At 42.7% G+C, this 15756-nt stretch overlaps 1 protein-coding gene across 1 annotated transcript in view; it reads right to left on the bottom strand.

Moving 5' to 3' along the window:
* Nucleotides 1-11624, bottom strand: part of LOC105998519 (leucine-rich repeat-containing protein 37B-like) — a 42202-nt gene extending 30578 nt beyond the window's left edge. The window contains exons 1-4 of the mRNA XM_013033244.1: nucleotides 9744-11624; nucleotides 8449-8831; nucleotides 3855-3926; nucleotides 1337-1408 (exon numbers count right to left, since the gene is read on the bottom strand). Of these exons, the coding sequence (XP_012888698.1) occupies nucleotides 1337-1408; nucleotides 3855-3926; nucleotides 8449-8831; nucleotides 9744-11624 (2408 nt within the window). The remainder of the gene's footprint in view (nucleotides 1-1336; nucleotides 1409-3854; nucleotides 3927-8448; nucleotides 8832-9743) is intronic.
* Nucleotides 11625-15756: the final 4132 nt, after the last annotated feature.

The raw sequence follows: 15756 nt of genomic DNA, 5'->3' as shown, positions 1-15756 counted from the left end.
AAGCAAAAAGAAAAAAGCCGGAAGTGGCACTGTGGCTCAAGTGGTAGAGCGCTAGCCTTGAGCTGAAGAGCTGAGGGACAGTGCCCAGGCCCAAAGTTCAGACCCCATGACTGGGCCAAAAAAAAAAAAAGAATATTAGGAAAATTTCTGGTATACTTATGATAACATTTCTATATACTATACTTACTTAAGCATCACTTCAATTATTTATTTTAGTGGGTGGTCGTCTCAGAGAGAAATCTTGCTATATAGCCCAGGCTGGCTGCCAACTCTTGATTCTCCTGTCCCTATCTGCTGAGTGCTGGGATTTTAGGCATTGCATCACCACTACCAGCTTCATATATCTATTTTCAACATGCATATAGCAATTCTTTCACTGAAATCCTTACTATCCATCTGGCCTCCTTGTGGCATAATCATCTTGATATTATTTATGTAACTGATCTGTTTAGCTCTTTAATATTTAAATATTAATTCAGATTAAATTGTGAAAACAGCCAGGCAATAGTGGTTCATACCTATAATCCTAGCTACTCAGAAGGTTGAGATTTAAAGATCTCACTTTGAAGCTAGCTTGGGCAAAAAAGTCTTAAGAAATTCTATTATTCAACCAACCAGCAAAAAAAAAGTTGGAGTGGAGGAGTGGCTCAAGTGGTAGATTGCTAGCCATAAGTACAAAAGCCTAGGGATGTCAAGTTCAAGCTCTGGGTTTATGATATTCTAAAGTTAATTTAAGTGGTTAGATTTCCTTCTCCTTTAAGCAGCTTTGGTTCTTTCTATCCTATCCTACAAATCCTATTTTTTCAAGTATTTATTGTAAAGGCCAAATAGTATTTTAGTCTTTGTATATTATAGTCCATCTATGTTGTATGTTTCTTTTTTTTTTCTTCTTGTTGTGACAGTACTAGGACTTCAACTCAGAGCCTTGCCTAAGAACTGGAAGCCTTGCCTTCCCTTAGCTTTCTCTGCTCAAGGCTAACACTCTACCACTTGAGCCAAACCTTTACTTCCAGTGGTGTTTTTCTGTAGGTCCTTCTCAGGCTGGCTTGTACGATGATCCCCAGACCTCAGCCTTCTGCATAGTTAGGATTATAGGCATGAGACAGCTACACAGGTCTTATCATCATTTTTCTCAGTAAGGGCTGTTTAAATGATTAACATAAATTAAGCTGATAACATATGCAAAGTATTTAATGCTAGAGAGGGGCTGAGATGTACACAGAATTAACTGCAAAATTTATTGCTGGATTAGATTTTAGTAATTATCTAATTTGAACCCCTGTGCATTTCACATGTAATAGACTCACAAATCAATATGCTGGACTGAATAACTTACAAATACTCAAGGGACAGCAGGCCTTCAAATGAATCCTTATGTAATTCAGTCAGGCGATTTTCACTGAGAATTCTGGAAGACAAAAAGGTTATTTCTGAATCAAAATAAATCAAGCAGTTTGAGAATACTAAGTGGTAGAAAGGTATGGAGAACTGAAAGTTGTCTTATTTTGTGACATGGAATGTAGAATGGCACACGTTTTTTTAGGGCAATTAACATTCCTGTATACCATTGTACTATTCACCCTAACAATACCATTTCTAGATGTCTATTCTACAGAATGACTCAGCCAAGTAAGTATATACAGAGATGTTCATGGTAGCCATGTATGCAACAAGTAAATAACATGTTCTAAACAGGAAAATGGTTAAACCATGAGTTAAAGATACTATGGAATGTTATGCAGGAATTTAAATGAATAGGATAACTTTCTATATACAAGGGAAGAAAAAAAAAAGATGGTTCAGGGCTGGGAGGGTGGCTCAGTGGTAGAGTGCTTGCCTTGCATGCATGAGGCCCTGGGTTCGATTCCTCAGTACCACATAAGCAAAAAGAAAAAAGCCGGAAGTGGTGCTGTGGCTCAAGTGGTAGAACGCTAGCCTTGAGCTGAAGAGCTGAGGGACAGTGCCTAGGCCCAGAGTTCAGGCCCCATGACCGGAACCGCCCCCCCCTCTCCTGCAAAAAAAAAGTGATGGTTCATAAAGTCTAGTCACAGGATATTACCATTTATTTTTTATTATTTATTTATTTTTGTTGGTTGTGGGGCTTGAACTCTGGGCTAGGCTCTGACCCTCAGCTCTTCAGCTCAAGGCTAGCACTCTACCACTTGAGCCACAGTGCCACTTCTTATTTTCTGAGTGGTTTATTGGATATAAGATTCTCAGGGGCTTTCCTGCCCAGGCTGGCTTTGAACCATGATCCTCAGACCTCAGCCTCCTGAGCTAGGATTACAGACGTGAGCCACCAGCACCCATCGGATGTTACCATTTATGTAAGGAAAAAGAAAACCAACTGGCCACATGTGGCTCACGCCTGTAACCTAGTTACTCAGGAGGCTGAGAGTTAAGGATCGTGGTTCTAAGCCATCCCAGGTAGTAAAATCCCTGTGAGACTCTTACCTCCACTCAAAAGCTCAAAGTGACAGAGTGCTAGCCTTGTGCATAAGAGCCCCATGACCAACAATAAAAAAAAAACAAGAAAAAGAAAACCATATAACAAATATCTTTTGTTGTTTTTAAATACGTATGTAGGCAAATGCATAGGAAAATATCTAGGATAGGGTTTTTTTTTTTACCATATGTTATTTTATCTCTGTCCATTAGGTAGGTAATCATATACTATATATATAGTGGAAAACATATTTCAAAGAGGGCCCATGAAAACGTATCTTTGTTTATGTAATTCTGAGGTTTTGAACTCAGGTGTTTCACTGTTTTTTTGCTTGTTTTTGGTCAGTCATGGGGCTTGAACTCAGGGTGCTGTCCTTCAACTGCTTTGTGCTCAAAGCTAGCACTGTACCACTTGAGCCACAGCACTACTTCTGGCTTTCTCTGAGTAGTTTACTGGAGATAAGAATCTCATAGGCTTTTCTGCCCAGGCTGGCTTGGAATAGCAATCCTCAGATCTCAGGCCTCCTGAGTAGCTAGGATTACAGACATGAGCCATCAGTGCCCAGCTCACTGGTTATTTTATTATTTTTTGCCAATCTTGGGGCCTGAGTTCAGGGCCTGAGCACTGTCCCTGAGCCTGTTTGTGCTCAATGCTAGCACTCTACTACTTGAGCCACAGCACCACTTCCAGTTTTTTCTGAGTAGTTTATTAGAGAGAAAAATCTCATGGATTTTCCTCCCCTGGCTGGCTTTGAACCACGATCCTCAGAACTTGGCCTCCAGAGTGGTTAGGATTACAAACGTGAGCCACAGGTACCAGGCCTCACTGGTTATTTTTAAGATAGGGGCTCACTTCCTGCTCAGATGTGTGCCTGAGTTGCAGTCTACCTACTTTAGGCTTTCTGTATTTGTTGGAATGAGAGGTATGTACCACTGAATCCAATTTCTCTCTGGAAAAAAGTGGAATATCAAGTACCTTTTTGTCCTGAACAGCCTGGAAGCACAATCCTCTTGACCTTAGTCTCCCATGTAGCTTGGGATGACAGGTCATACCACAGTACCTAACTCTTGGTTGAGAGTTTTTTGTAAACTTTGAGGCTCAGGCTAGTCTTGAACTGTAGTCCTCCCAATATATCAGCCACCTGAGTTGTATAGCTAGGATTACAGTTATGAGCCAATGCACCTGACTGAAATTTTTATCATTTTTTTCATAATGAAGATAGGGCCTCATGCATGCAAGGCAAGCTCTGCCACTAAGATATACCCACATTCCTCAAGAAATTTAACATTTAAAATAACCACAAAATTTCAATCAATAGAAGTTGATTTGAGATGTGGTAGGAAATTCCTTTTCAGAGGTATTGACCAAGAAGGATCCTACAGTTCATATTTAGGATGAATATACTTACAACTTCCCAACCCAACGGTATGTTTTCCATATATTTTCTTCCAAGTAAGAAATAGAGTTTCCTTGGAAATTTCTGTGAAGAAACACAGTTCATTTATTTGAACAAGTAGGAAAAGAAAGATTGGGATAAGTTGAAGAATCACTATAACCCTGTGGAAGATAATCAAGTAAAGTAAAAAGTACCATCACCTTTCTATGTTCCAAAGCTTTGAACTTCCTTGTTTTTACAATAAATAATGCCAGGCCAGCTGAGTGCCAGTGGCTCACGCCTTTAATCCTAACTATTCAGGAAGCTGAGATCTGAGGACCAAGTTCAAAGCCAGCCCTGGCAGGAAGGTCCATGAAACACTTTTTTTTTTTTTTCCATCAGTCCTGGGGCTTGAACTCTGAGGCTGGGCGCTGTCCCTCAGCTCTTCATCTCAAGGCTAGTGCTCTACCACTTGAGCCATAGCACCACTTCTGGTTTTCTGGTTGTTAATTGAAGATAAGAGTCTCACGGCCTTTCCTGCCTGGGCTGGTTTTGCACCATGATCCTCAGATCTCAGCCTCCTGAGTAGCTAGGATTACAGGCGTGAGCCTTGCTATGCGACTTTTAACTTGAGCCTGGCTATGTGACTTTTAACAATTAACCACCAGAAAACTGGAAGTAGCACTGTGGCTCAAGTGGTAGAGTACTCACCTTGAGCTGAAGAGCTCAGAGACAGCACCCAGGCCAAGTTCAAACTACATGACCAACAAAAAACAAAACAAAATAATCATAATGCCAGGCCATTGGTGCAAAAGATGGGATATCTCAGATGGGATATCTCACTGGAAACTCAATCTCTTTTGTATATGTAATGGCACCCTGTTATTCTGAATATATCTCTCCACCCCACCCTTGCCAATTGTTTTTAAACTGATTCCTACAGTAAGGAAATAAATAATTCAACAAAAAACGGGGCAAAAATCTACCACTATTTCAAACAGGAACAAAAAAACCCTCTGCCATGTAGTATTAAGTTTGCCTAAGTAAGGGCACTTAGAAGGAAGTGCATCCTAGGAAGGGAAAGTAGAATTAGAAATTAGAGGAACTACTGTGCTAGTATGGAAAGATCTCTTGCATATGTTGCATAGAAAAAAGCACAGGAGTATAGTATTACCACATCAGAGGAAAATGCACAGGAAAGAAACTGGAGGGAGGAAAACATAATAAAATAGTAAAAAGGGTTCTCTTATAGGTGGTATAAGACAAAAGAGGTAATAGTAGTTGAGAGAGGCTGCATACATTCACATCTTATCCTATGTACTTCTGTGAATGTGTGTGTGTGTGTGTGTGTGTGTTGCTGAAGATTGAATGGGAACTGTGTACTAGGCAAGTACTTTACCAGTGAGCTATATCATTTTTTTTTGGTCAGTTGTGGGGCTTGATCTCTGGGCTTGGGCGCTATTCCTCAGCTCTTCAGCTTAAGGCTAGTGCTCTGAGCCACATTACCACTTCCAGTTTTCTGGTGGTTAATTGGAGATAAGAGTCTCACGGCCTTTCCTGCCCAGGCTGGCTTTGAACCGTGATCCTCAGCTCTCAGCTTCCTGAGTAGTAGGATTATAGGCATCATTTTTTTTAAAGAGGTAGACTATTGCTATGTAGCTCAGACTGGCCTCAAAACCCAGACCTAGCCAGGTGCTGGTGGCACACAACTGTAATTCTAGCTACTTAGGAGGCCGAGATTTGAGGATTATGGTTCAAAGCCAGCCCAGGCAGAAAAGTCTGTGAGACTCCTATCTCCAAGTAACTACCAGAACTGTGGTTCCAAGGGATAGAGCACTAATCTTAAACTCAGGGATCGTGCCCAGGTCCTGAGTTCAAGTCCCACAACAATAAAACAACAACAACAAACCAATCCAGATCTAACCTGTCTCAGCCTCCTGTGTGCTACAATTATAGATGCATACCTCTAAATCTGACTTTTGTGAATTTAAAAAAAAGAATAGGCATATATGCATGAAAGGAGCTATTAAATACTTTGTTTCATTTCAAATCTGTGTAACTTTACCTTTAATTCTGTCCTTACCCCTCAGCAGCAACTTTCCTGCTCAGCTTATATACACTTCATCTGGCAGTGGAATAGAAAAGAATTAAGTCTGCTTATCTATCTAGTGAATACCTTCCACTCAAGTACAACCTTTCTGATTGCTTGCTGATGACAATGCCTAAAACTAAACTCATCTTTCCTGACAGCTCTGCCATTCCATTACATCACCATCACTATCATGTTCATCTAGGACAGGAATGGGGGAGTCCTATTTTCTATATACCCCAGTCCCAACTATACTCCAGTCCATTACTAATTCCTGTCTGTCTTTCCTTATAGGAAATCCCAGTGTTTTCTTTCCATTTTCATCACAACCACTCTGATTCAATAACTTTTCAATTTACACCTAGATTTTTCTAGAGCTTTCTAGTAGGTCTTCTGAATTCAACTTTCCCTTCTAAGACCACTCCATAGATATATCCTAAAACATTCCTCTAGCATCTGGGTGGTACAGGACTGTGTTCCCAGTACTCAGGAAGCTGAGATATAAGGACTGAGTTTCATTCCAGACTAGACCTGCATAGTAAGTTACAGGTCAGACTGGGCTATCTAGACCAAAACCCTGTCTAACAAAAGCAAACAACAAATCCTCTCTTGTTACTCTCTTGCTTGAAAAGTTTCCATGGCTCCAAATCTCACTGTACAACCTTCAAACCTCTAGAGTTGATATTGAAAATGTTAACTATGTCTTTCATTGCTTCCAACCTCAATTCTTTTCGGACAGACTGTTCTAATATATCCTGATGGCAACAGTAGCCATGCATTTGTCTAGGCTCTACTTTCTGGTTTTTCACTACTTAACACACTCTGTAAGCTCTAGGTAAAGTTTTAGCTTATCCATGTAGTGTGTGTGTGTGTGTGTGTGTGTGTGTGTGTGTGTGTGTGTCTATCTATATCTATACCTCTATCTATCTTTATGTATATATACATATATATTTTTTTGGGGGGGTCAGTTGTGAGGCTTGAACTCTGGGCCTGGTTGCTGTCCCTGAGCTCTTCAGCTCAAGGCTACCACTTGAGCCACAGAGCCACTTCTGGTTTTCTGGTGGTTAATTGGAGATAAGAGTGTCATAGACTTTCTTGCCCAGGCTGGCTTTGAGCTGCAGTCCTCAGATCTCAGCCTCCTGAGTAGCTAGGATTACAAATGTGAGCCACCAGTGCCCCGCTCCATGTAATTTTTTTTCAATAACTCCAACAACCAAGTGTTTATAGATTATGAAGAATGACAACACCTAGTCTACATCTCTTTTAGTACTTCATTATATATCATCTTTTTATGCTTGTTCCATTTCTTTCTATCTACTGTTTTGTGTTCTATACATATTGTGCTACTTCTTAGACTACCACAGGACTGTCTTCGGTTTGGTCCAAAATGAATCTATATATAAAGACAGATGAATTCTGAACATAAACAAGGGACTAAAAAATAACAGCTAATATTCATGTATTCTAGGTACTGAGATAAGAATTACATGTTTACTTTGGAAAAAGTATCCCAGTTTACCGTGTTGAGTTGGCATTGTACAGAAATTAATAGCCATATTGGTCTAGAAATGTTAAACTTAATTTTTTTCCATTTGTACAGGGGTAAACGCACTGTATTAAATATGTAAGGTCTTATCTACGTGGGTTTGATTACAGAAACTAATAAAGTATTCTCTAAATAAAAAAGAATTACATGTTTATGCTCACTTAAATTGACAACCATCCTATGAAATGGTAACTAGCACAATGTCCATTTTACAGATGAGGTAACTGAGTCACAAAGCTAAAAAATTTGTCAGGCCTAAAAAACTAATCAATGAAAGACCTGAGTTCAAAACCCAGCTAATCTCTTTCCAGACTCTACTCTTAAACATGACACTAATATCACTGAGACATGTTATAAAGAAGGTAGAAAGCTGGGCACTGGTGGCTCATGCCTGTAACCCTAGCTACTAAGGAGGCTGAGATCTGAGAATCAAGGTTCAAAGCCAGCCTGAGCAGGAAAGTCTATGACACTCTTATCTCCAATTAATCATCAGAAAACCAAAAGTGGCTCTGTGACTCAAGTGGTAGAGCACTGACCTTGAGCTGAAGAGCTCAGGGACAGCTCCCAAGCCCAGAGTTCAAGCCTCACAACCAACAAAAAAAAAAGGAGAAAGAGCGCAATCACAAAATCCTGGAGAAGGGGCGGGGAAGGTGGCTCAGTAGTAGAGTGCTTGCCTTGCATGCCTGAAGCCCTGGATTTGATTCCTCACACCACATAAGAAAAAAGAAAAAAGCCGGAAGTGGCGCTGTGGCTCAAGTGGTAGAGTGCTAGCCTTGAGCTGAAGAGCTGAGGGACAGCGCCCAGGCCCAGAGTTCAGGCCCCACAACCAGACCAAAAATAAAAAATAAAAATCCTGGAGAAGGAATACAGTACAAGCTAAAGTTAACAGGAGAAAGTCAGAGATGAGATGAAGACCTTGAGAAGAACTTGAGAAAAAGAAGTTACCATGTTGAGAAGAATGCTTAGCACAAAGGAGGAAAGGTGATGCTTACAACACAGTAAAGATTTTCTTCTTGGTGTGGGGAACTGGCACTGGTACTCGGCGGAGCTTCTGTGCTGGGCTGAGACCAATACACAACATTGTCTGTTCCTGGCATGTACAGAGCTCACATATGTTGATTTTTGAAGTGGACATCTGTCCAATTTGCACAGTTAAAACCTTTTCAGTGACAGGATTTGCAGAGAACTGAGTCATGTTCAATCCCAAATTCAAAGGTTGCACTGTGATTCTAGTCATGGGGATGTTTGGAAAAGAAGCTGTAGAAAATACAGCCTGTGCAGTTGGTAAAATTGGAGGATGAGTTGGAGTTAACTGCATGGATGGAGAAACCTCTGTAGTAGGTTTTGGAGTCAGGTTTGGTTGTTGGGCCTGAACCTGGGCAGGTGGAGAAGAGGGAGGAAAAAGAGGAAAAGGAGAAGGGGGAGAAAGAAGAGGAAGAGGAGGAGAAAGGGGAGGAGGAGGAGAAAGGGGAGGAAGAGGAGGAGAAGGGGGAGGAAGAGGAGAAGAGGGAGGAAGAAGAGAAGGGGGAGGAAGAAGAGGAGGAGAAGGGAGAGAAAGAAGAGGAGGAGGAGGAGAAGGGGGAGGAAGAAGAGGAAGAGCAGAAGAGGGAGAAAGAAGAGGAAGAGGAGAAGCAGGAGGAAGAGGAGGAGGAGAAGAAGAAGAAGAAGAAGGAGGAGGAGGAGGAGGAAGAGAAGGAAGAGGAGGAAGAGAAGGAGGAGGAGGAGGAGGAAGAGGAGGAGGAGGAAACGAAGGTGGAGGAGGAAGAGGAGGAGGAAGAGGAGGAGGAGGAAGAGAAAGAGGAGGAGGAAGGCTAGGGGGAGGAGGAGGAAGACTCTGAGGAAGAGGAGGAGGAGGAGGAAGACTGGGAGGAAGAGAAGGAGGAAGACTGGGAGGAAGAGAAGGGGGAGCAGGAAGACTGGGAGGTAAAGATGGAGGAGGAGGAAGACTGGGAGTACTAAGAGTGGGAGTGGAAGGAGGAACAGTTAGAGGTGAATGAGGAGGAAGAGGGGAAGGGGAAGGGGGAAAGGGAAGGAGAGGAGTGGGAAGAGTGGGAGGAGGAGGAGGGAGAGGAGGAGGAGGAGGAACAGTAGAAAGTGGAAGGGGAAGAAGAGGAAGGGTAGGAAGAGGAGGAGAAAAAGCTGTAGTTGTCTTCAGGGAGGATGAAGAATAGTCCATTTCTGTAGTGGATTCTGAATTTGTGGGAAGCTCTATGTCCAGAGGTCGTGTGACCCCTTGTGATGTTTGAGTATTCATTTGTTCCTGACTTGGCATTGGAACTGTCATCACATAATACACTGGAGCTTGAGATATAAGCTGTTGAGGATCAGTTAGGGTATTCTGTATGGTTGGAGAAGGTTCAGCCTCCATAATGGATCCTGGAGTTAAAGTAAGTTCCAGATCAAAAGGTTTAACTGTGACTTCAGTTACAACCGGATTCGAAGTCTGAACCTGGTCCAGATGTGAAAGCATTACATCATGCTTCTCTGGAGAAGTAGCCAAAGAATGTTCAGTTTGTACTGTTGGAGAAAATTCATACTCAGCAGTAGGTTGTACAGTCATGGTAAGTTGGAGAGCCACAGGTAGTTGAATTGCAATGTGGGCTTGTTTTAGAAGAGCGTCTGTCTTTGTCCGGAAGTGTTTAGCTTTAGTAGTGGGTTTTTCAGTTACTGTGCTTTGCAGACCCAAAAGTTGAGCTGTGCTATTGGGAAGTATTAAATATTTAGTTTGGTCCTCACTTGGTGTTGAAACTGGCATTGCATAATACGCTGAAGTTTGAGCTACATTCCCATCAGGTGGCTCTGGAAGCTGAGATTGGGCCACAGAGTGGCTTGGAGAAGGTTCCTCCTCTCGAGCAGTCTGTATATTGTCAGTTGGGATCTCCTGCTCAGACTTCTCATCTCTAATAGGTGCTAGAGCTGGAGCTTCCTGTTGAATAGACAGGGATCCAACCTCTTCAAAAGATGCTGAAGGTTGACCTGGGACTTCCAGCTGGCTTCCAGAAGGTTCAGCAATCTCGGGGAGCTCTGAAGTCTGATCTGGTGCCTCTTCTTGGAACGACAAAGTTGCTTCTTCCTCTACACTCCCCACAGGCCGGGCTGGGGTCTGCCGTTTCCTGGGAGTTGTTATGGTGTCCATATCCAAAAGATTAATCAAGGCATTTGACAGGGTTGAGAGCTGAGTTTCATTTTCACTTGGGAGTGGAACATTTGCTTCCTGATGCACTGATGGTACAACATCCTCCCTAACAAGTTCATGTTGAGCTGGGGTGTCTTTCTGGGTGACAGAGGATTGGATCTCCTCAGGAGTCTCTGGATTTTGAGTATGGGTCTCCAGGTGGAACTTAGAAGGTACACCTTGCTCTAAGGGCTCTGGAGGCTCATCTGCATTCCCTTGGGTTTTCAGAGTTTGGCTATCAGAATAAACCATATTCCTATCTGAATCTAGATAACCATCCTGCAAGGATTGTTTCTGAACCTCGGGTTCAGTAAATGAGTTTGCAGTTTCAATGATAAGTGTAGCAAGGTGCGGATGCTGAGCTAGATCATTCTCTAGGTTCTCTTGTGAAACAAACGGTGCTGTTGTTAAACTCTGATTATCCATAGGTGCAAGAAGTATTTCAAATGACTGGTGATCTGCAGTCTGATCTAGCCCTATAGTCTGAAATGTACTTTTGAGTGGATGAGACAGAGGGTGGGACTGGTTGTGATCCTCACCTGCCATTGGGATCGCCTCTACATGTGTCTCCTCTGGAATTAACTTGTCTGGCAGATCATGAGACCCAGGAAACTGATCTGACTCTGGAGGTAGCTGTTCAGCAGAATCTGTGTTGGGGAATGAAAGCAAATTTTCAGTCAATTCCTGCGGTGCAACAAACATCTGAGACGGAGGTGAGGATTCCAGGTAATCAAAACCATCAGGGTCCCCGGGGTCCCCGGGGTCCCCGGGGTGGTTGAGCATATGGGATGGTTCAGGTGGGAGATAGGAAGTGCGTGGAGACAGTGGCTCTGTGGGTTCAGCAGGATCGCGGTTTGGCAGGATCCGATTTCGGTCCCAGTGCGAAATAGGTGCTGCCTGGACCCAGAGCCACAACTGTAGCATCGTGAGGAGGAGCTCTGGGGTCCAGAGACAGAGCCGGGACATGATATACAACGGGGACAAGACACGCATAGCCACTGCTACTCCCTCAAGCCAAAGGGTTTAAGGCAGCAGCTTCTTTGGTGTTTCCTGGCAACCGTGTGAACCCCGCCCCTAGCTTACAACACCTTTGTTTATGAAACCGAAATCATTGTTTATGAAACAGAACCCTTTGTTAGGCTCGCACCCTGTTTGGTTCTATACTGCTAGGGAGTCTTTTCCTACTTTGAAAGGGCCCAACCCCCTCTACCCCTTGAGGAGCCACAACTCCCGACAGGGCCGCTCCCCCACAGCTAGGCAGGATTTGGGCTGCAGACCTAGGGATCGTCCCCACCCCCCCCCCAAATCAGCAGCCTATTGGGTGGGGCACAGCAGAACTTTCCAAGGAAGTCACAGGGCGGGCGGGGCCTCTGGAGATATTCAGAAGTGCTAGTCCAGTCCTGGAAGCCTCAAGTCTTCCTCTTCCAAAGTGAAATCTGAGAGATTTTCTTCCTCCCCTTGGCAGTCTGGCTTCTGGGGAAAAACAACTGACCTGCCAAATGAAAGCCAGTGAGGGTGTCAGGCAGAAGAATACACGTTGCAATTATGTATCCCACAATGTTCTCAGTCCCTCTAAAGTTTCAACACTGGGTCCCCTGGCTGATGATCCACCACTGGGTTAGCTGGGGCTAGCAGAGAGTCAGTGATGACACTAACATTTCTGCAGGAGGGGTTTTGAGGTGAACAATGCAGTCAGAGAGGGTTTGATTCTGAGACAGCTCTTGACATTGACTTGGGGAAAACATCCTCACCCCACATTGTCTCAACACAGTTACTCCAGAGGGGACACCATTTTCAGAGGTCCTATCCCATATGCACACAGGAAGACACTGGATTTCCTATGGAGTAGTCCTTCTTATAACTTACTTTGTTGTTTATTTATTGTCTGCTGCAGCACTAGTATGTAAAGTCCAGGAAGATGCTTCATCTTCTTATTCCTCCGGCTGTGCACGTGGCCAGGCATATAGTACTGAAAAATGAAACATTTCAAAAGTCAGTTCCATTAGGGCTGGATCTGTAATAAATTTCTGAAACCAATGCTAACTTCCTTTCTCATTTCACAGGAAGCTAGGTTGCTTAAAGTCTGACGTTTCCTTGACAAGTCTCATTAAACTGGATTATTTTACATGGAAAAAATTTAAAATGCTTGTTTTCAGAAGACACTTTCTCTACTTTTCCAATACAAGATGTATCACAATTTGGGTTATCAGATTAAGTTCCAATTGGCATGAAACACAATTTTGCCTTCTTTTTAAAAAATTTTATATACATGGAAGTAATTAAGACTGTTTTCTCTAAATTTATCTTGCCAACTTAATACTGATTATGGACTTTCATATAATTGTTGTACAGTGACCAGCTTGTTGAGATTGGTCCTGCAAACTCTTTGCTGGGCCAGCCTTAAACCTGGAGATTCCTCAATCCTGCCTCATGAGGAGCTAAGATTACAGTCTCTCCTGCCTCTCCTTATACTGTGGTACTAAAATAATGTTTTATGAAGAGATTCTTAAGTAGAAAAGTCACTTTAATACTTAAGCTGGAGATCTTGTTTTAATATTTTTGATATTTTATTGGCCTGGGTAAACAATAGTCTAGAAGCCATTGAATATCAAATCTCATGTCTTATTAATGGACTTAAAGTTCAGAGGTATCAGCACAAGGTAACACCCAGGTTGGTCAGACACTAATGATTATGGCTCTGTTCAGAATATTCCCCCAACTGTCCCTTTCCTACTTTCACCTTGTTTTTAAGCAAGTTCTACTCAATGTCAGCAACCTTCAAGTCAATTGGATCCTACTCAGAGGAGCTTCCCCAAATCAACCAAAAAACAATAGGAACCTAGCACTATTTCTCCATCTCATAACTTTATCTCCTCCTCGAACAGACCTACAACTTCAACCATTTATCTCCCTAGCTCTTCTTTTATCTGACATGGGCCTTGAATTTAATGCCTGCGTGCTGTCCCCTAAGCTTTTTTGTTCAAGGCTACTACTTTTGAACCACAGTTCCACTTCTGACTTTTTTGGTGGTTAGAGATTAGTCTTAGAGACATTTCTGCCTGGGCTAGCTTTGAGCCATGATCCTCAGATCTCACCCTCCTGATTGGCTAGGATTAGAGGCTTGAGCTACCAGTGCCTAGTAATCCCTAGCTCACTTTTTGACAGTGCTAGAGAACAAAGCCAGATCATGAGCATGTTGGGCAAGTACTTTCCCAATTGGCTACATCCCAAGCAACTTTACCTACCAGTAAGGTTTCTCTTTTACTTCAAAAAGTATTGTCTTTGTGCAAATTACTCACATCTTGATACTCTTTTTATCCAATAACTAACTACACATTGCATTATAAATGTGTTGTCCATAATAATATTGTGGATATTTATACTTTTCTAGTTTGATAATGAACAACTGAATAGCAATGGATATTTTGTCTTCCTATTAGTACCAGCACATTCCTACTGTAGTGGGTACTCAAATTCATATGGAATTAATAATGACCTACCATTCTTTGCCTGGAGAGTTCTTTAATAAATCATGAAAATGTACAGAAATTTACCTTGTTATAATCCTTTTGGTCTGCAAATGACAGTCTGAAATAAGCTAAGTAATATGCCTGATTAGACACAGGGAGGAAGCCTAAAAGGCATGTATTCCTGACCATAGAATGGAATGAGAGGAAAGTAACATGAATAGAGTTGAGAGGAAATAGTGAACTCTCTCCAAGTAAGGACAAGAATTCTGGAATGATTCCCCAGCAGGCTAGTCTCTCTTTCATCCTACATGGCGTCCTGTCACCCAGCAAGAGAGTGGCCATCCTGAACAGTGCAATCTCCTTTCCACACTATGAAGAGAAAGGACATTTTTCTTGCTTTTTATGAAATACCTTCTTGACCACCACACCTGATCCAGTTCCTAGAGAGTTCCCTGCAGAACAAGGGTAAGAGTCTCCATTACTAGCTCTCTGGCCTGTCATCAATTGGCTCTTCTTATTTTTCCTTTAAATTATCTTCATTCCCAGGGTTTCCCTCCTCCCCTTAACATGTATCCATATTTTCAAATCCTCATTTCTCTCTGCAAGTAGATAGCACTGTTTCACAAGATTGAGGTTTATTTAAAAATAAAATCCCAACTGCAACCACTGACTCCCCTTTAGAAAAAAAAAAATCTCTCCTACGAAGTGGCTATTTAAAATGTCCACTGCTTAGGACCTCAGTTACAAAGGAGAGTTACTTAGAACCTCCATATACATACCCATTTGACCAAAAAAAAAAAAAGTGACTGACATAACCTTTTAAAAACTTGACCTGTAATCCTAGCTACTCAGGAGGCTGAGATCTAAGGATGACAGTTCAAAGCCAGCCTGGGAAGAAAAATCTCATTTCCAATTAAGCACCCAAAAAGCCAGAAGTGGAGCTTTGGCTATGATAGAGCACTAGCCTTGAGCAAAAGAGCTCAGGGACAGCACCCAAGCCCTGAGTTCAAATCCCAGGACTAGGACCTGCGCGCACACACGCACACAAACACACACGCACACAAACACACACACACACACACACACACACACACACACGGGAAAATATGTTACTGAACAGTAAGAGAACATACCACCACTGATTTCAATTATGATACAAGGCAGAGTTCAACAGAATTCATAGTTCAATCAAGTGTGAGGCTGTGGCTGTCAAGGTCCCTGCTGCCCTAGGTCCTCAGTCTGCAATTCAGACAGGACAGGACAACATTTAGTTCAACTGTAGGCAAGGAAGAGCTGTAGAGCCTGGTATGGAGCCAACAGATGTAGGACAGCCCTTCAACTTGACTGACAACATGTTGCTGCCCCTGTAGTGCCTTACCACCTCCCCTTGCTTTGGTGAACCTGTCCTACCCCACAATTAGAGAAACCAATCTCTGGGCCTGGAAGGGCTGCAGGGTGGGGCCAACTGCCTTCTGAAACCTGGTGATGGGGAAGAGCAAAGGAAGGTTAAGCAGAGGCACAGAAGCCAGGCCAGTTAACTGTGACTAGGTCCCCTGAGACTATTGGAAAGGGTCTATAAGGCCTTTATCTGGTAGGGCAGGTCTGCATCAGCCTAGATCCTGGCTTCCAGGTTCTTTGACCTGATGTGCCTCAGG

Source organism: Dipodomys ordii, unplaced genomic scaffold (assembly GCF_000151885.1).
Source record: "Dipodomys ordii isolate 6190 unplaced genomic scaffold, Dord_2.0 Scaffold165, whole genome shotgun sequence".
Classification (NCBI taxonomy): domain Eukaryota; kingdom Metazoa; phylum Chordata; class Mammalia; order Rodentia; family Heteromyidae; genus Dipodomys; species Dipodomys ordii.
This window is presented reverse-complemented; position numbering and strand designations above follow the sequence as displayed.